Source organism: Panulirus ornatus, chromosome 14, assembly GCF_036320965.1.
Source record: "Panulirus ornatus isolate Po-2019 chromosome 14, ASM3632096v1, whole genome shotgun sequence".
Lineage (NCBI taxonomy): Eukaryota > Metazoa > Arthropoda > Malacostraca > Decapoda > Palinuridae > Panulirus > Panulirus ornatus.
The window spans coordinates 63,778,520-63,799,279 of NC_092237.1; the positions used below are offsets into that span (position 1 = coordinate 63,778,520).

Here is a 20,760-nt window from a genome sequence, read left to right on the forward strand (position 1 = left end):
TGTATGCTAATACTCTTAGCGTATTACAAGTATCAGTTATACAAGTGATTAAGAAGTATTTCCTTAGATCTCTTCTCAATTTTTCTTGATTCCACTTATTTCCCTTCACTGTACTGAAAAATCTACCCTATTCAAATTAATGTCTTCAGAATCTTGTAAGTCATAAGACCCGCTTTCCATCCAGTTTTTTTCAAGACTGAAAATAGTTTAGTATTCCTAGCAGACACAACTGTAATTCTTTCCTTACAATAATTAAAAATGAAGAGAAAACTTTCATGAATGAATTCTATGAATGGTGTAGCAATCAAATTATTTATGAATGAGAGCGTACTGAAACGTAGTTTAAAGAGAAATAGTATGAATGGGTTTAAATGACACGTAGGAAAAACTCAGTTTAAAAAGACATACTATGAATGAGTTTAAATGACGCGTAGTCAAAACAAAGGTGAAAAAGATGTTGTTTGAATTCCTCTAAATGGCAACCTGTTGCTTGTATTTGTAATGAATATTATTATGACATTCTATGACTCTTGAGGTACAGTTTGTTGAATGAATTATTTATTCGATCGTAATTCATTCTTAGTGCTTACAGAGCTTCTCTTTTGGTTGGCTTATTTGTTTACATAGTAGATCTAAAATCCGGATTCAACATCCGTCAGTAGTTTCGTTGAGATTAAGTTTACTCAAGTGTGATATGGATCTAGCCTCATGATCATCTCATAGTTCTTGGCTATCAGATCTGACGACATGTGTGTATATATATACATATGTATATTTATATGTGTATATTTATATATATATATATATATATATATGTATATATATATATGTATATATGGGTATCATGCAAACAATTCCAAAATCCGTGTTTGGATTCTATGTACCAACATGACGTCAATACTCGGCATAAACAAACTTACACTTAGTTTGACTGTATAGAACATAAGTATCAACACTGCACAAGAGGTATTGGACCATACTAGGCAGGCCCAGAGTCTTTCCACCCTACAACCAACCCCCTGAAACCGTAACACATCCAACCTTCGTTTAAAGCTACCTAAAGACCTAGCTTCGACTACTTTTCCACAAATTTTCTACCCTATTCCTGAACCAATATTTACCCACATCCGACCTGAATCTATTATCTAATTTAAATCCATAATTTCGTATCCTATCTGGTGGAGCCATTCTAAGAATTTTATTCGTGTTACCTTTGTTAATGTCCTTCACTCATTTATAAACTTCATTCATATCCCCTCTATCCTTCCTCCTCTTAAGTGATTGTAAATTCAATCTTTTTAACCTTTCGTCATGTGAGGTTTCTAATTCCAGGGATCATTTTGTCATCCACCTTTGTACTCTCTAAATAATCTCTATCAACCTTATTGTATGGAGCCCAAAACTGTACCTTATAATTCAAATGTCTTACCAATGTAAGTTAATGTTACAATAGTACTCTGGGAGTTTTATTGCTAACAGTCCTATTAATGAACCTAAACATCAATATAGGTACTGTATTTCGAAGTATTATCATGGAGTCTTTCCACCATTGTATGCATGTTGAGTTGGTCTTTAAAATGACTATCAATCGTCTCACCAGTCTAATTATGCTGTGAGCCACAATATGCAACTTGAGAAATAAGTGTACAGTGAATGGAAAGTAAAGTATATTCCATGCATTTATATTTTATATAACTTTAAGCAGTGCAGTGATATGTTTATTAGTGTAGACGAAAATCATCTCAGTGGATATAGTTTGTTGGAGGTAAATGTTTTTATATACTTTTATGTGTTATCCTTTGAGAAAAATTTACATGTGAGTCCACAATGTGAATTTTGCTAAGATAAACTCACTTCCTTTTCCACCCAACAGGACAATAGGAGTGCAGTTTCTACCAGAGGGCCAGAGAGAACAATCCTCATCATTGTTTTCATAGATTACCCTTCAAACTCACTCTCAGTCTTTGGTTAAATTAGGGTGAGCATTTGCTGGGATTGTTGCTTTTTGACATTGTTTCCTGGTTTGATTGTCCTCTGAGGAGACTGCTCAGAAGTGACCACTAAAAAATATTAAATTGGGTTAGGATTCTTTGGGTGGTATTTCTGGTAAATTACTAGTTTTCGATGTTGAGTGATTAATGATTGTCCAGAATAACTCCCTATTGTTACCAACTTTGTAACATTGACTGATAGTTTCCTCCTATGCTAGTGTAGTGTTCTGAGATAACTGATAATTGTGGAGCATCATAATAGATTAGATATTACTTAAGGTGATAGTAGTGTATCACAGTAAATGTAGGGTAAGGTAAGAGTAGATTCTAGGTTACACAGAACCTTTGAAAACTTCATCTAATCTCCTTTGCTCTCAAGATTTATCTTGATTTTCAATATTCTAGAAGAAATATGCAAAAACAACAGGAAAGTACACTGCTAAAATGGTGCCAAACGTCAACAAATATATTAATATGTTTCTGCTATCATTTCAGCTACAAAGTGAAGTTAGGTGCAATATCTCTAACTTTCAAATACTGCCAGATACCGCTAAATGCCATAAAGATTCCAAATGGTTGCAATAAAATTGGGGATATGCACCTGTGGTACTGTAGAGGACACAGTGGGTTAATGAAATTTATTTCTGTGTTAACAGATTATTGCTTTTTCTTTATTCATTTGTATGGATTTTATGAATTTGTGATCTCCAATGTGATGATGTGACACCATACTTGTTGGACTCGGAAAAAGGATGCCGGATACTTTGGCCCTTACCACCATCTCGGCCCCAATCAAAACACTCAAGAAATAAGTAATATAGGCCTTGAATTAGGGAGAAGTGATACTTTTTTGTGAGAGTTTCTCACTAAAAGGCAGTTGAACCTTACACAGTCTGGTGTTTGACTTATCTCGCCAAGTGATACTTAGATCTTTTTATATTAGCATGATTCCAACTTGCTACAGATGCTCCAAGTATAAACAGCTCTCTGTTTGTCTCCATTGTTTCTGAATATGTGTATACACTTTCATTATTACTTTTATAGTGTAGTTTTTGCTGATACAATGTACTTGGTTCAGGGAGAACTGTTACATAAAGTTTTAGAGATTACGTTGATATTTTACAAAGCATTACCTTCTTTTACAGGTAATCCATTAGAAAGCAGACCCTTGTGTTCTAGAATACCAGTGGATTTCACACACTTAGCAGAGTTGATATAGAGTATGATTTTACCTGTAGCACCCCTTACTAAATAATTTCAGATACCCACAAAGTGGGCTGGGATTTGAATTAGAGAGCAAATGGGATAAAACCTCTCTGTAATAACCGTTCAGAGTGTACAAAAATGACTGGTACCAATTCCATCAAAATTTGTCTCCTGGAACAACAGGGCTGCCTGGAGTTTTTCAAAGTATGTCATTGGTGAATGTCCCTGTGCAAAGTGTGAGGACATCTGCAAATTACTGTCCTGCGGATTACCAAAAACAAACCTGTACCTAGTGGTTGTCGGGATTCTGCAGTGCAATTTACAAACTGATTAAAACATGTATGGAAAGGTATAACTTTCTTTGTTGTCAGTTTTACATTTTTCCAGTAGTGCATGCTCTTTTGTAATCATACATGTCCTGTCACAGTAGAGTTACAGCACTTGCTTCATCATATTTACATCAGCCCCCCATGTGGGCACTGTGTTTTCTTGTCAGTTAATTTATGTGCCAGGAGGAGGGAAATCAACATATGTTGGTCCTGAAGTAGATGTCAAAGTTCAGAATTTATATTATCACAGCCTTCACAGACATATTCCATGATGAAATGCTGAAAAAATGCTGCATATGATACGATCATTCATAAACTTTTCATGTTAAATCTGTGTAAACAAAAGCAATTGATATTCTTAGGGACAAGTATCAAACATGCACACAAATCCATCTGAGCTTTTCTATTGCTACTTTTTACATTGATTAACTGTACATTTTCCCTGAAATGCATAACCTCCATCACCATACTTGATATCACTCAGTATAATGTAATGCTGCAAATCTAGCTCTGCAACTGTTACCATAGATTTTTAGATACTATGCTAATGTTGCAGAATACAATTAGCCAACATTCAAAGCTAATCTGTTGTGAATCTGTTATAGACTACCAAGTAATTTTGTTATCCTGTGAAGAATACATTAAATAGCAATTCAAGAACATGATTTGGAGCTTTTTGCTCTTTCATATTAAATATGGCAGAGAGTGAGTGTTATGTATGTAAAGGAAAATGTGATGTTTATTAATGTAGAAATAGGTAAGAAATTGTGAATACGTCACATAACTTGTTTTAATCTCACCATAGTTCTCATGATAGCCAAGTTGCTCAGTAGATTTTTTTCACACTTGCTTGCCACTTCCTGCATGTGCAAGGCAGTGCCAAGAACAGATGACTGAGCCTTAACATGAAAATTCCTCATTTGACTCCTTGCTCTGTTCCTTTTTTTGTAAAGTAATACAGGAAGAGAGGATTTCCAGCCATCTGTTCCCTCCCCTCTTGGTCACCTGCAACACGCAGGTCATATGAAGGCAGTGTTCTCTCTTCCCCATCCCTGGGATAGGTATATAGGTATTTATTGCTACTTCACTAATGTGGGAAATGGCGAGTATGTGTGAAAAAACTAATTGTGTTTTGATATTTGTTGGCAGTTAGGTTGATACTTAGATATGGGTTTTTTTTTTTTTTTTTTTTTTTTTTGCTTTGTTGCTGTCTCCCGCGTTTGCGAGGTAGCGCAAGGAAACAGATGAAAGAAATGGCCCAATCCACCCCCATACACATGTATATACATACGTCCACACACACAAATATACATACCTAGACAGCATTCCATGGTTTACCCCAGACGCTTCACATGCCCTGATGGAATCCACTGACAGCAACGTCAACCCCGGTATAGCACATCGATCCAATTCACTCTATTCCTTGCCCTCCTTTCACCCTCCTGCATGTTCAGGCCCCGATCACACAAAATCTTTTTCACTCCATCTTTCCACCTCCAATTTGGTCTCCCACTTCTCGTTCCCTCCACCTCCGACACATATATCCTCTTGGTCAATCTTTCCTCACTCATTCTCTCCGTGTGCCCAAACCATTTCAAAACAGCCTCTTCTGCTCTCTCAACCACGCTCTTTTTATTTCCACACATCTCTCTTACCCTTACGTTACTTACTCGATCAAACCACCTCACACCACACATTGTCCTCAAACATCTCATTTCCAGCACATCCATCCTCCTGCACACAACTCTATCCATAGCCCACGCCTCGCAACCATACAACATTGTTGGAACCACTATTCCTTCAAACATACCCATTTTTGCTTTCCGAGATAATGTTCTCGACTTCCACACATTCTTCAAGGCTCCCAGAATTTTCGCCCCCTCCTCCACCCTATGATCCACTTCCGTTTCCATGGTTCCATCCGCTGCCAGATCCACTCCCAGATATCTAAAACACTTTACTTCCTCCAGTTTTTCTCCATTCAAACTTACCTTCCAATTGACTTGACCCTCAACCCTACTGTACCTAATAACCTTGCTCTTATTCACATTTACTCTTAACTTTCTTCTTTCACACACTTTACCAAACTCAGTCACCAGCTTCTGCAGTTTCTCACATGAATCGGCCACCAGCGCTGTATCATCAGCGAACAACAACTGACTCACTTCCCAAGCTCTCTCATCCCCAACAGACTTCATACTTGCCCCTCTTTCCAAAACTCTTGCATTCACCTCCCTAACAACCCCATCCATAAACAAATTAAACAACCATGGAGACATCACACAACCCTGCCGCAAACCTACATTCACTGAGAACCAATCACTTTCCTCTCTTCCTACATGTACACATGCCTTACATCCTCGATAAAATGTTTTCACTGCTTCTAACAACTTTCCTCCCACACCATATATTCTTAATACCTTCCACAGAGCATCTCTATCAACTCTATCATATGCCTTCTCCAGATCCATAAATGCTACATACAAATCCATTTGCTTTTCTAAGTATTTCTCACATACATTCTTCAAAGCAAACACTTGATCCACACATCCTCTACCACTTCTGAAACCACACTGCTCTTCCCCAATCTGATGCTCTGTACATGCCTTCACCCTCTCAATCAATACCCTCCCATATAATTTACCAGGAATACTCAACAAACATACCTTTGTAATTTGAGCACTCACTCTTATCCCCTTTGCCTTTGTACAATGGCACTATGCAGGCATTCCGCCAATCCTCAGGCACCTCACCATGAGTCATACATACATTAAATAACCTTACCAACCAGTCAATAATACAGTCACCCCTTTTTTAGTAAATTCCACTGCAATACCATCCAAACCTGCTGCCTTGCCGGCTTTCATCTTCCGCAAAGCTTTTACTACCTCTTCTCTGTTTACCAAATCATTTTCCCTAACCCTCTCACTTTGCACACCACCTCAACCAAAACACCCTATATCTGCCACTCTATCATCAAACACATTCAACAAACCTTCAAAATACTCACTCCATCTCCTTCTCACATCACCACTACTTGTTATCACCTCCCCATTTGCACCCTTCACTGGTATATTTTACTTAATGATTAGACAATAAGATAAACTTCTACTGCTAGGGAGGTTAGGTGAGGTATTCATGGGGCCTTTAGAATTCTTAAGTTTTACATACCTTTTTTACATGAATCCCACATTTTCCCTGAGATTTATAACCCTTACTGCTATTGCTTTAAATAATTTTATAAAGTAAAATGTTCTAAATCATTCTCTTTTGCTCATATTGTTTCTTTAAACATTAATTTAGCATTGTAGTACATCCCTTAATAGATTCAGCTAGTTTCAGTGTGTGCTGAAACAAGTAATTTTCCACATTTTCTTTAATTTTGGAAACCTCCATGAATATGGGAAAAATTTTATCATTCTGAGAAACCTAACTCAGAATTTTAACATTCAGATGATTGTTGCAGATGAAACAGTTTTGCTAACAGTAATGATTTTATCATCATGTTTTTGTCAGTATTCGAGAGTTAAAATCACTGTCCTTAGATTGAAATTATGCTTTGGTTATTATTGGGTAGGAGATCTAATTTGTGAATGTTTCAGTTTACTCTCGCTACTTTATTGTCAGTGGAATTTAATGGATGTTTTTCAATGGTAGGATTTGGTATTGATGATAGATTTAAGACTGAAGGAGTTTGGTCACTGTTTAAACATTATTTTTTTTACTGTGCTACGTGTAATAGATAAAACAAGTGGTGTAGGCTATGAAGATCAGGAAAGATATGAGATTCATTATCATAAAAGTTAGTGAAACACTTCTTGAAAGCAGGAGACCCAATGAAAATCTTACCTGAAAAACTTTTTACTTATTGTGTCCTCAGATAAAACAATTACTGGTTTGTAATTGATGGAATCCATTATGAATACAGGAATATGCACAAAGCTAAGAAGAGCAGGAAGGGTTCTTTAATACAAAATTAGGAAAACACCTCTGGAAATCAGCATAATCTGAAAACCTCACCTGACTTCCCTGAGTAGGCCAGATTTACCTTAGATATCAATATTAAAGTAAAGATTTACTATTGTCGTTTTTCTCTGCTGTCTTTTTTCTCTGTTGCCATATTTTGCATGTGCTCTGAATCCAGTGAAATCCACTTATTAGTATGTTGATACAAAGTGCGGCAACTATAAGTAATTGGAAACCATAACAGCTACGTATTTGGCACTTGAAGGTAGGAGTTCAGTGAAAAACAAATTAGAATACGTCTAGCTACAGTAGTGTATGCCATAGTTGTTAGGCAGTCTTGTATTGGTTTCATAAACTAGTTTAAGTGGGAAGTAGTATAGAATTGACCTTTTTCTCTTTGAAAATGATACATTTTCGTAGCACTTGTCTTTAATATAAGAACTTTTTTCAGCAAAATTTATAAACGGAGTAGTATATTGCATGTAATTGATAATGTAAAATTAATAGAAATCGCTTAAGTATTTCAATATTTATGAATTTCATAAATTTCAGATGAGGCAGACATTGGATGCAGACCTGTATTTTCCTTGCTCAAGATGTGATGCTTGGGTGCCAAAATATTCAAAAGAAATACATATAACAGAATGCCATGAATTAGGTTTTCTATCATTTACTCATCCATATATTTTTGGTAAGTGAATATTCTTTATATGTATAAGTGAAAAAGCTGCAGTTATTGTATACAAAAATCTACATTATACAATAATTTTTATGCAAAAGTCATTTGAATAGAAATGTTTGTTCGATGCCTGCTTTTCGAAAGTATGCTTGTATATAAAACTCATGTTTTGTTTTGACACTAGACTAGAATGATAATGCATAAAGATGTTTAGGGGGACTAGACAGAATATAATTATGGGTAAAAGGAAATACATAGTGAAATAGTATCACATAATGAAAGATTATGGAACTGAAATTTTTGATATCATTTCTCTGAAATGTTAGCTGTAATCACAAGAATGATTTATTTGCTCTATCTCACTATCTTTACTGTATGTTCTAGTATGTTGACTTTTTTTGCATGCATATATGCTGGCATAATTACCTTCATCCCCCTTATGTTTTCTAAGGATCATCAATGTTTTGTCAAGTTGTAACTATTGGAGATGTCCAGTCATCATTGAAAGACTGCAATGAAAAGAATAAAGAAGTAAAAGCAAAAGTTGTTGATGAAGAGAATAAAGGTTCTAAGAAACTGAAGGATGAAGAGAGTAAGAAAACCAGAAGAACAAAATGTCCAAAGAAAGCTCCAAAGTGGGAGGCTTCTGTAAAAGTCAAGTAGAAGAGCCAGGTTGGTGTTTCATTTCAGGCATCATTAGTTTTACCATAATCCTGATTATCATATATCATAATGAAGATCATGGGATTGTCCAAGCTATCTAATTATTTTAACTTGTAATGAGTGCTGTATATCTTATCACCATATTTTTCTTATATTTCTTTCCTGTTTCCATCTTTTAGGAGTTAGTACCACAAACAACAGCGTCATATGCTCACGTCCACTATCTTCCTCTTATGTATAATGTATTCAAGCCAGAGCTCACCATTCATCAAACCCAACAGACTGTTTGGTGGTGTCTCTCAGCAGTTTTATATACCCTGGTTCAGCCCACTGTCAGAATCCCCCCTTCCTCTATACTACATTGTTCCAATTTGCTCTATCGAGTGCCTACCTTTCACTCTCTTAAATACTCTGGACCCAGTACATCAAGGCTTTTTCACTCTGATGATCAGTCTTCCTCTCCACTTGTTTCCTTCACTTTTGTATCTGTTTTTGTTTGTATAAAATAGCCCAAGGACCCCTATCTTGAGGATTGTGCAACATCAAGGCTGCACTCCAAACAGGGGTATGGAAATATTAGCCCTGGGTCCAATATTGGGCCCTCGAAGTGAGAAGGTTATCAGGAAGACTGTATATCTTTTTATCCTTTTATGACAGCACTACAGTCTTCATGGAGATGATAGGTGATGGGAGATATCCAGAGGATAGGCAAGGTAGTGAAATTTGTATGTGTGAGGGGAGTGTAGCTTCAGATTGTTTTGATTTTGGTGAAATGGGTTGGGGCTAATTGTTTAGTCTTTGTTTGGTCATTACAGTGTGTATATGTTTTGTCACTGTTGTGTTTGCATGGAATAGGGACAGATGTGTGGATATCAGTGGATATCACTGATATTTTTAACCTGTTCACTGTGTCCATGGCATATGTGATCTGTTAATTTTATCATTTTACTGCAATTCTGATTCATCCACTCGGCATCGAGTGCTTAGATAACTGCTCCACCCATATGTATATAGTGCATGGGTAACCACTCTACCCATATGTGTACAGTGCTTGGGTAACCACTTCACCCATATAGGGGAGAAAGAATACTTCCCATGTTTTAAAGCATGTCATAGAAGGCAACTGAAAGGGGAGGGAGTGGGGGGCTGGAAATCCTCTTCTTCCTTTTTTCAATATTCCAAAAGAAGGAACAGAGAAGGGGGCCAAGTGAGGATATTCCCTCTAAGGCTCAGTCCTCTGTTCTTAACACTACCTTGCTAATGCAGATGGGGAAATTTTTTTATTATTATTATACTTTGTCATTGTCTCCCACGTTAGCGAGATAGTGCAAGGAAACAGACAAAAGAATGGCCCAACCCACCCACATACGCATGTATATACATAAACGTCAACACACGCACATATACATACCTATACATTTCAACGTATACATATATATACATACACAGACATATACATATATACGCATGTACATAATTCATACTTGCTGCCTTTATTCATTCCCATCACCACTCCGCCACACATGAATGACAACCCCCTCCCCCACACGCGCTCGAGGTAGTGCTAACAAAGGCTACATTCGTTCACTCTCAGTCTCTAGCTGTCATGTATAATGCACCCAAACCACAGCTCCCTTTCCACATCCAGGCCCCACAGAACTTTCCATGGTTTACCCCAGAAGCTTACATGCCCTGGTTCAATCCATTGACAGCACGTTGATCACGGTATACCACATCGTTCCAATTCACTCTGTTCCTTGCATGCCTCTCACCCTCCTGCTTGTTCAGGCCCTGATTGCTCAAAATCTTTTTCACTCCATCCTTCCACCTCCAGTTTGGTCTCCCACTTCTCGTTCCCTCCACCTCTGACACATATATCATCTTTGTCAATCTTTCCTCACTCATTCACTCCATGTGACCAAACCATTTCAATACACCCTCTTCTGCTCTCTCCACCACTGTCTTTTTATTACCACACATCTCTCTTACCCTTTTATTACTTAATCAATCAAACCACATCACACTACATATTGTCCTCAAACATCTCATTTCTAACACATCCACCCTCTTCTGCACATCCCTATCTATATCCCACACCTCATAACCATACTAGATTGTTGGAACCACTATTCCTTCAAACATATCCAGTTTTACTCTCCGAGATAACATTCTTGCCTTCCACATGTTCTTCATCGCTCCCAGAACCTTCGCCCCTTCCCTAACCCAGTGACTCACTTCCACTTCCATGGTTCCATCTGCTGCTAAGTCCACTCCCAGATATCTAATACACTTCACTTCCTCCAATTTTTCTCAATTCAAACTTACATCCCAGTTAACTTGTCCCTCCACCCTACTGAACCTAATCACCTTGCTCTTACTCACATTTACTCTAAATTTTCTCCTTTCACACACTTTCCCAAACTCCATCTCCAGTTCTGTGGTTTCTCACCCGAATCAGCCACTAGAGCTACATCATCGGCAAACAACAACTGACTCACTTCCCAAGCCCTCTCATCCTCAACAGACTGCATAGTTGCCTCTCTCTCCAGAACTTGCATTTACCTCCCTAACCACCCTATCCATATACAAATTGAATAACCATGGGATTATCACACACCCCTACCACAGACCGACATTTACTGGAACCAATCACTTTCCTCTCTTCCTGCTCATACACATGCCTTACATCCTTGGTAAGAACCTTTTACTGCTTCTAGCAACTTACCTGCTCCAGATCCATAAATGCTACATACAAATCCATCTGTTTTTCTAAGTATTTTTCACATACACTCTTCAAAGCAAACACCTGATCCACACATCCTCTACCACTTCTGAAACCACACCGTTCTTCCCTAGTCTGATGCTCTGTACATGCTTTCACCCCGTATATATATATATATATATATATATATATATATATATATATATATATATATATATATATTCATTTATTTGCCACCAGTGCTGATGATACAGCGCTGGTGGCTGATTCATGTGAGAAACTGCAGAAGCTGGTGACTGAGTTTGGAAAAGTGTGTGGAAGAAGAAAGTTAAGAGTAAATGTGAATAAGAGCAAGGTTATTAGGTACAGTAGGGTTGAGGGTCAAGTCAATTGGGAGGTAAGTTTGAATGGAGAAAAACTGGAGGAAGTGAAGTGTTTTAGATATCTGGGAGTGGATCTGGCAGCAGATGGAACCATGGAAGCTGAAGTGAATCATAGGGTGGGGGAGGGGGCGAAAATTCTGGGAGCCTTGAAGAATGTGTGGAAGTCGAGAACATTATCTCGGAAAGCAAAAATGGGTATGTTTGAAGGAATAGTGGTTCCAACAATGTTGTATGGTTGCGAGGCGTGGGCTATGGATAGAGTTGTGCGCAGGAGGATGGATGTGCTGGAAATGAGATGTTTGAGGACAATGTGTGGTGTGAGGTGGTTTGATCGAGTGAGTAACGTAAGGGTAAGAGAGATGTGTGGAAATAAAAAGAGCGTGGTTGAGAGAGCAGAAGAGGGTGTTTTGAAGTGGTTTGGGCACATGGAGAGGATGAGTGAGGAAAGATTGACCAAGAGGATATATGTGTCGGAGGTGGAGGGAACAAGGAGAAGAGGGAGACCAAATTGGAGGTGGAAAGATGGAGTGAAAAAGATTTTGTGTGATCGGGGCCTGAACATGCAGGAGGGTGAAAGGAGGGCAAGGAATAGAGTGAATTGGAGCGATGTGGTATACCGGGGTTGACGTGCTGTCAGTGGATTGAAGCAAGGCATGTGAAGCGTCTGGGGTAAACCATGGAAAGCTGTGTAGGTATGTATATTTGCGTGTGTGGACGTATGTATATACATGTGTATGGGGGGGGGGTTGGGCCATTTCTTTCGTCTGTTTCCTTGCGCTACCTCGCAAACGCGGGAGACAGCGACAAAGTATAATAAATAAATATAAATATTTATTTATTTATTTTGCTTTGTCGCTGTCTCCCACATTTGCGAGGTAGCGCAAGGAAACAGACAATAGAAAATGGCCCAACCCACCCCCATACACATGTATATACATACATGTCCACACACGCAAATATACATACCTATACATCTCAATGTACACATATATATACACACACAGATTAATACATATATACCCATGCACACAATTCACACTGTCTGCCTTTATTCATTCCCATCGCTACCTCGCCACACATGGAATACCATCCCCCTCCCCCATCAAGTCAATTGGGAGGTAAGTTTGAATGGAGAAAAACTGGAGGAAGTAAAGTGTTTTAGATATCTGGGAGTGGATCTGGCAGCGGATGGAACCATGGAAGCGGAAGTGAATCATAGGGTGGGGGAGGGGCCGAAAATCCTGGGAGCCTTGAAGAATGTGTGGAGGTCGAGAACATTATCTCGGAAAGCAAAAATGGGTATGTTTGAAGGAATAGTGGTTCCAGCAAAGTTGTATGGTTGCGAGGCATGGGCTATGGATAGAGTTGTGCGCAGGAGGATGGATGTGCTGGAAATGAGATGTTTGAGGACAATGTGTGGTGTGGATGTGCATGTATATACATTGTGTATGGGGGTGGGTTGGGCCATTTCTTTCGTCTGTTTCCTTGCCCTACCTCGCAAACGCGGGAGACAGCGATAAAGCAAAATAGAAAAAAAATAAAAATAGAAAATAATGAATATATATATATTTTTATTTATTTATTCATAATATATAAATAAAAATATATACATATATTTATTATTTTTTTTTTAAGGAAAAAAAAAATAATTTATTTATTTTGCTTTGTCGCTGTCTCCCACATTTGCGAGGTAGCGCAAGGAAACAGACGAAAGAAATGGCCCAACCCATCCCCATACACAATGTATATACATACACGTCCACACACGCAAATATACATACCTATACATCTCAATGTACACATATATACACACACACAGACACACACATATATACGAATGCACACAATTCACACTGTCTGCCTTTATTCATTCCCATCGCCACCTCGCCACACATGGAATACCATCCCCCTCCCCCCTCATGTGTGCGAGGTAGCACTAGGAAAAGACAACAAAGGCCCCATTCGTTCACACTCAGTCTCTAGCTGTCATACAATAATGCTCGAAACCAAAGCTCCCTTTCCACATCCAGGCCCCACAGAACTTTCCATGGTTTACCCCAGATGCTTCACATGCCCTGATTCAATCCACTGACAGCACGTCAACCCCGGTATACCACATCGATCCAATTCACTCTATTCCTTGCCCTCCTTTCACCCTCCTGCATGTTCAGGCCCTGATCACACAAAATCTTTTTCACTCCATCTTTCTACCTCCAATTTGGTCTCCCACTTCTCCTCGTTCCCTCCACCTCCGACACATATATCCTCTTGGTCAATCTTTCCTCACTCATTCTCTCCATGTGCCCAAACCATTTCAAAACACCCTCTTCTGCTCTCTCAACCACGCTCTTTTTATTTCCACACATCTCTCTTACCCTTACATTACTTACTCGATCAAACCACCTCACTCCACACATTGTCCTCAAACATCTCATTTCCAGCACATCCACCCTCCTGCGCACAACTCTATCCATAGCCCACGCCTCGCAACCATACAACATTGTTGGAACCACTATTCCTTCAAACATACCCATTTTTGCTTTCCGAGATAATGTTCTCGACTTCCACACATTCTTCAAGGCTCCCAGGATTTTCGTCCCCTCCCCCACCCTATGATTCACTTCCGCTTCCATGGTTCCATCCGCTGCCAGATGCACTCCCAGATATCTAAAACACTTTACTTCCTCCAGTTTTTCTCCATTCAAACTTACCTCCCAATTGACTTGACCCTCAACCCTACTGTACCTAATAACCTTGCTCTTATTCACATTTACTCATAACTTTCTTCTTTCACACACTTTACCAAACTCAGTCACCAGCTTCTGCAGTTTCTCACATGAATCAGCCACCAGCGCTGTATCATCAGCGAACAACAACTGACTCACTTCCCAAGCTTTCTCATCCACAACAGACTTCATACTTGCAACTCTTTCCAAAACTCTTGCATTCACCTCCCTAACAACCCCATCCATAAACAAATTAAACAACCATGGAGACATCACATACCCCTGCCGCAAACCTACATTCATTGAGAACCAATCACTTTCCTCTCTTCCTACACGTACACATGCCTTACATCCTCGATAAAAACTTTTCACTGCTTCTAACAACTTTCCTCCCACACCATATATTCTTGATACCTTCCACAGAGCATCTCTATCAACTCTATCATATGCCTTCTCCAGATCCATAAATGCTACATACAAATCCATTTGCTTTTCTAAGTATTTCTCACATACATTCTTCAAAGCAAACACCTGATCCACACATCCTCTACCACTTCTGAAACCACACTGCTCTTCCCCAATCTGATGCTCTGTACATGCCTTCACCCTCTCAATCAATACCCTCCCATATAATTTACCAGGAATACTCAACAAACTTATACCTCTGTAATTTGAGCACTCACTCTTATCCCCTTTGCCTTTGTACAATGGCACTATGCACGCATTCCGCCAATCCTCAGGCACCTCACCATGAGTCATACATACATTAAATAACCTTACCAACCAGTCAATAATACAGTCACCCCCTTTTTTAATAAATTCCACTGCAGTACCATCCAAACCTGCTGCCTTGCCGGCTTTCATCTTCCGCAAAGCTTTTACTACCTCTTCTCTGTTTACTAAATCATTTTCCCTAACCCTCTCACTTTGCACACCACCTCGACCAAAACACCCTATATCTGCCACTCTATCATCAAACACATTCAACAAACCTTTAAAATACTCACTCCATCTCCTTCTCACATCACCACTACTTGTTATCACCTCCCCATATGCGCCCTTCACTGAAGTTCCCATTTGCTCCCTTGTCTTACGCACTTTATTTACCTCCTTCCAGAACATCTTTTTATTCTCCCTAAAATTTAATGATACTCTCTCACCCCAACTCTCATTTGCCCTCTTTTTCACCTCTTGCACCTTTCTCTTGACCTCCTGTCTCTTTCTTTTATACATCTCCCACTCAATTGCATTTTTTCCCAGCAAAAATCGTCCAAATGCCTCTCTCTTCTCTTTCACTAATACTCTTACTTCTTCATCCCACCACTCACTACCCTTTCTAATCAACCCACCTCCCACTCTTCTCATGCCACAAGCATCTTTTGCGCAATCCATCACTGATTCCCTAAATACATCCCATTCCTCCCCCACTCCCCTTACTTCCATTGTTCTCACCTTTTTCCATTCTGTACTCAGTTTCTCCTGGTACTTCCTCACACAAGTCTCCTTCCCAAGCTCACTTACTCTCACCACCCTCTTCACCCCAACATTCACTCTTCTTTTCTGAAAACCCATACAATTCTTCACCTTAGCCTCCACAAGATAATGATCAGACATCCCTCCAGTTGCACCTCTCAGCACATTAACATTCAAGAGTCTCTCTTTCGCGTGCCTGTCAATTAACACGTAATCCAATAACGCTCTCTGGCCATCTCTCCTACTTACATACATATACTTATGTATATCTCGCTTTTTAAACTAGGTATTCCCAATCACCAGTCCTTTTTCAGCACATAAATCTACAAGCTCTTCACCATTTCTGTTTACAACACTGAACACCCCATGTATACCAATTATTCCCTTAACTGCCACATTACTCACCTTTGCATTCAAATCATGCATCACTATAACCCGGTCTCGTGCATCAAAACCACTAACACACTCATTCAGCTGCTCCCAAAACACTTGCCTCTCATGATCTTTCTTCTCATGCCCAGGTGCATATGCACCAATAATCACCCATCTCTCTCCATCAACTTTCAGTTTTACCCATAATAATCGAGAATTTACTTTCTTGCATTCTATCACATACTCCCACAACTCCTGTTTCAGGAGTACTGCTACTCCTTCCCTTGCTCTTGTCCTCTCACTAACCCCTGACTTTACTCCCAAGACATTCCCAAACCACTCTTCCCCTTTACCCTTGAGCTTCGTTTCACTCAGAGCGAAAACATCCAGGTTCCTTTCCTCAAACATACTACCTATCTCTCCTTTTTTCACATCTTGGTTACATCCACACACATTTAGACACCCCAGTCTGAGCCTTTGAGGAGGATGAGCACTCCCTGCGAGACTCCTTCTTCTGTTTCCCATTTTAGAAAGTTAAAAATACAAATGAAATATAAATAAATATACTTTTTTTTTTCAAACTATTCACCATTTCCCGCGTTAGCGAGGTAGCGTTAAGAACAGAGAACTGGGCCACTGAGGGAATATCCTCACCTGGCCCCCTTCTCTGTTCCTTTCTTTTGGAAAATTAAAAAAAATTGAGAGGGGAGGATTTCCAGCCCCCCGCTCCCTCCCCTTTTAGTCGCCTTCTACGACACGCAGGGAATACGTGGGAAGTATTCTTTCTCCCCTATCCCCAGGGATAAAATATATATATATATATATATATATATATATATATATATATATATATATATATTTTTTTTTTTTTTTTTTTTTTTTTTTTTATACTTTGTCGCTGTCTCCCGCGTTTGCGAGGTAGCGCAAGGAAACAGACGAAAGAAATGGCCCAACCCCCCCCCATACACATGTACATACACACGTCCACACACACAAATATACATACCTACACAGCTTTCCATGGTTTACCCCGGACGCTTCACATGCCTTGATTCAATCCACTGACAGCACGTCAACCCCTGTATACCACATCGCTCCAATTCACTCTATTCCTTGCCCTCCTTTCACCCTCCTGCATGTTCAGGCCCCGATCACACAAAATCTTTTTCACTCCATCTTTCCACCTCCAATTTGGTCTCCCTCTTCTCCTCGTTCCCTCCACCTCCGACACATATATCCTCTTGGTCAATCTTTCCTCACTCATTCTCTCCATGTGCCCAAACCATTTTAAAACACCCTCTTCTGCTCTCTTTTTTTTTTTTTTTTTTTATACTTTGTCGCTGTCTCCCGCGTTTGCGAGGTAGCACAAGGAAACAGACGAAAGAAATGGCCCAACCCCCCCCATACACATGTATATACATACGTCCACACACGCAAATATACATACCTACACAGCATTCCATGGCTTACCCCAGACGCTTCACATGCCTTGATTCAATCCACTGACAGCACATCAACCCCGGTATACCACATCGCTCCAATTCACTCTATTCCTTGCCCTCCTTTCACCCTCCTGCATGTTCAGGCCCCGATCACACAAAATCTTTTTCACTCCATCTTTCCACCTCCAATTTGGTCTCCCACTTCTCCTTGTTCCCTCCACCTCCGACACATATATCCTCTTGGTCAATCTTTCCTCACTCATCCTCTCCATGTGCCCAAACCACTTCAAAACACCCTCTTCTGCTCTCTCAACCACGCTCTTTTTATTTCCACAAATCTCTCTTACCCTTACGTTACTCACTCGATCAAACCACCTCACACCACACATTGTCCTCAAACATCTCATTTCCAGCACATCCATCCTCCTGCGCACAACTCTATCCATAGCCCACGCCTCGCAACCATACAACATTGTTGGAACCACTATTCCTTCAAACATACCCATTTTTGCTTTCCGAGATAATGTTCTCGACTTCCACACATTCTTCAAGGCCCCCAGGATTTTCGCCCCCTCCCCACCATATGATCCACTTCCGCTTCCATGGTTCCATCCGCTGCCAGATCCACTCCCAGATATCTAAAACACTTCACTTCCTCCAGTTTTTCTCCATTCAAACTCACCTCCCAATTGACTTGACCCTCAACCCTACTGTACCTAATAACCTTGCTCTTATTCACATTTACTCTTAACTTTCTTCTTCCACACACTTTACCAAACTCAGTCACCAGCTTCTGCAGTTTCTCACATGAATCAGCCACCAGCGCTGTATCATCAGCGAACAACAACTGACTCACTTCCCAAGCTCTCTCATCCCCAACAGACTTCATACTTGCCCCTCTTTCCAAAACTCTTGCATTTACCTCCCTAACAACCCCATCCATAAACAAATTAAACAACCATGGAGACATCACACACCCCTGCCGCAAACCTACATTCACTGAGAACCAATCACTTTCCTCTCTTCCTACACGTACACATGCCTTACATCCTCGATAAAAACTTTTCACTGCTTCTAACAACTTGCCTCCGACACCATATATTCTTAATACCTTCCACAGAGCATCTCTATCAACTCTATCATATGCCTTCTCCAGATCCATAAATGCTACATACAAATCCATTTGCTTTTCTAAGTATTTCTCACATACATTATTCAAAGCAAACACCTGATCCACACATCCTCTACCACTTCTGAAACCACACTGCTCTTCCCCAATCTGATCCTCTGTACATATATATATATATATATATATATATATATATATATATATATATATATATATATATATATATATATATAAAATATATATAAAAAAAAAAAAGGAGAAGAGGGAGACCAAATTGGAGGTGGAAAGATGGAGTGAAAAAGATTTTGTGTGATCGGGGCCTGAACATGCAGGAGGGTGAAAGGAGGGCAAGGAATAGAGTGAATTGGAGCGATGTGGTATACCGGGGTTGACGTGCTGTCAGTGGATTGAAGCAAGGCATGTGAAGCGTCTGGGGTAAACCATGGAAAGCTGTGTAGGTATGTATATTTGCGTGTGTGGACGTATGTATACACATGTGTGTGGGGGGGGGGTTGGGCCATTTCTTTCGTCTGTTTCCTTGCGCTACCTCGCAAACGCGGGAGACAGTGACAAAGTATAATAAAAAATAAGAAAAAAAAAATATATATATATATATATGTGTGGAAGTCGAGAACATTATCTCGGAAAGCAAAAATGGGTATGTTTGAAGGAATAGTGGTTCCAACAATGTTGTATGGTTGCGAGGCGTGGGCTATGGATAGAGTTGTGCGCAGGAGGATGGATGTGCTGGAAATGAGATGTTTGAGGACAATGTGTGGTGTGAGGTGGTTTGATCGAGTAAGTAACGTAAGGGTAAGAGAGATGTGTGGAAATAAAAAGAGCGTGATTGAGAGAGCAGAAGAGGGTGTTTTGAAATGGTTTGGGCACATGGAGAGAATGAGTGAGGAAAGATTGACCAAGAGGATATATGTGTCGGAGGTGGAGGGAACGAGGAGAAGAGGGAGACCAAATTGGAGGTGGAAAGATGGAGTGAAAAGGATTTTGTGTGATCGGGGCCTGAACATGCAGGAGGGTGAAAGGAGGGCAAGGAATAGAGTGAATTGGAGCGATGTGGTATACAGGGGTTGACGTGCTGTCAGTGGATTGAATCAAGGCATGTGAAGCGTCTGGGGTAAACCATGGAAAGCTGTGTAGGTATGTATATTTGCGTGTGTGGACGTATGTATATACATGTGTATGGGGGGGGGGGGCATTTCTTTCGTCTGTTTCCTTGCGCTACCTCGCAAACGCGGGAGACAGCGACAAAGTATAATAAATAAATAAATAAATATATATATATATATATATATATATATATATATATATATATATATATATATATATAAGGGGATAAGAGTGAGTGCTCAAATTACAGAGGTATAAGTTTGTTGAGTATTCCTGGTAAATTATATGGGAGGGTATTGATTGAGAGGGTGAAGGCATGTACAGAGCATCAGATTGGGGAAGAGCAGTGTGGTTTCAGAAGTGGTAGAGGATGTGTGGATCAGGTGTTTGCTTTGAAGAATGTATGTGAGAAATACTTAGAAAAGCAAATGGATTTGTATGTAGCATTTATGGATCTGGAGAAGGCATATGATAGAGTTGATAGAGATGCTCTGTGGAAGGTATTAAGAATATATGGTGTGGGAGGAAAGTTGTTAGAAGCAGTGAAAAGTTTG

The 20,760-nt window shown here is 39.7% G+C and overlaps 1 protein-coding gene across 1 annotated transcript in view; it reads left to right on the forward strand.

Annotated features, from left to right (window-relative positions):
• The first annotated feature begins 632 nt into the window (after positions 1–632).
• LOC139753507 (uncharacterized) overlaps positions 633–20,760 on the forward strand; it is an 84,606-nt gene continuing 64,478 nt past the window's right edge. Inside the window, 6 exon segments of the mRNA XM_071670156.1 lie at positions 633–749; positions 1,874–1,978; positions 3,381–3,546; positions 8,045–8,183; positions 8,623–8,775; positions 8,778–8,843. Coding sequence (XP_071526257.1) covers positions 3,535–3,546; positions 8,045–8,183; positions 8,623–8,775; positions 8,778–8,843 — 370 coding nt within the window. The 5' untranslated portion in view covers positions 633–749; positions 1,874–1,978; positions 3,381–3,534.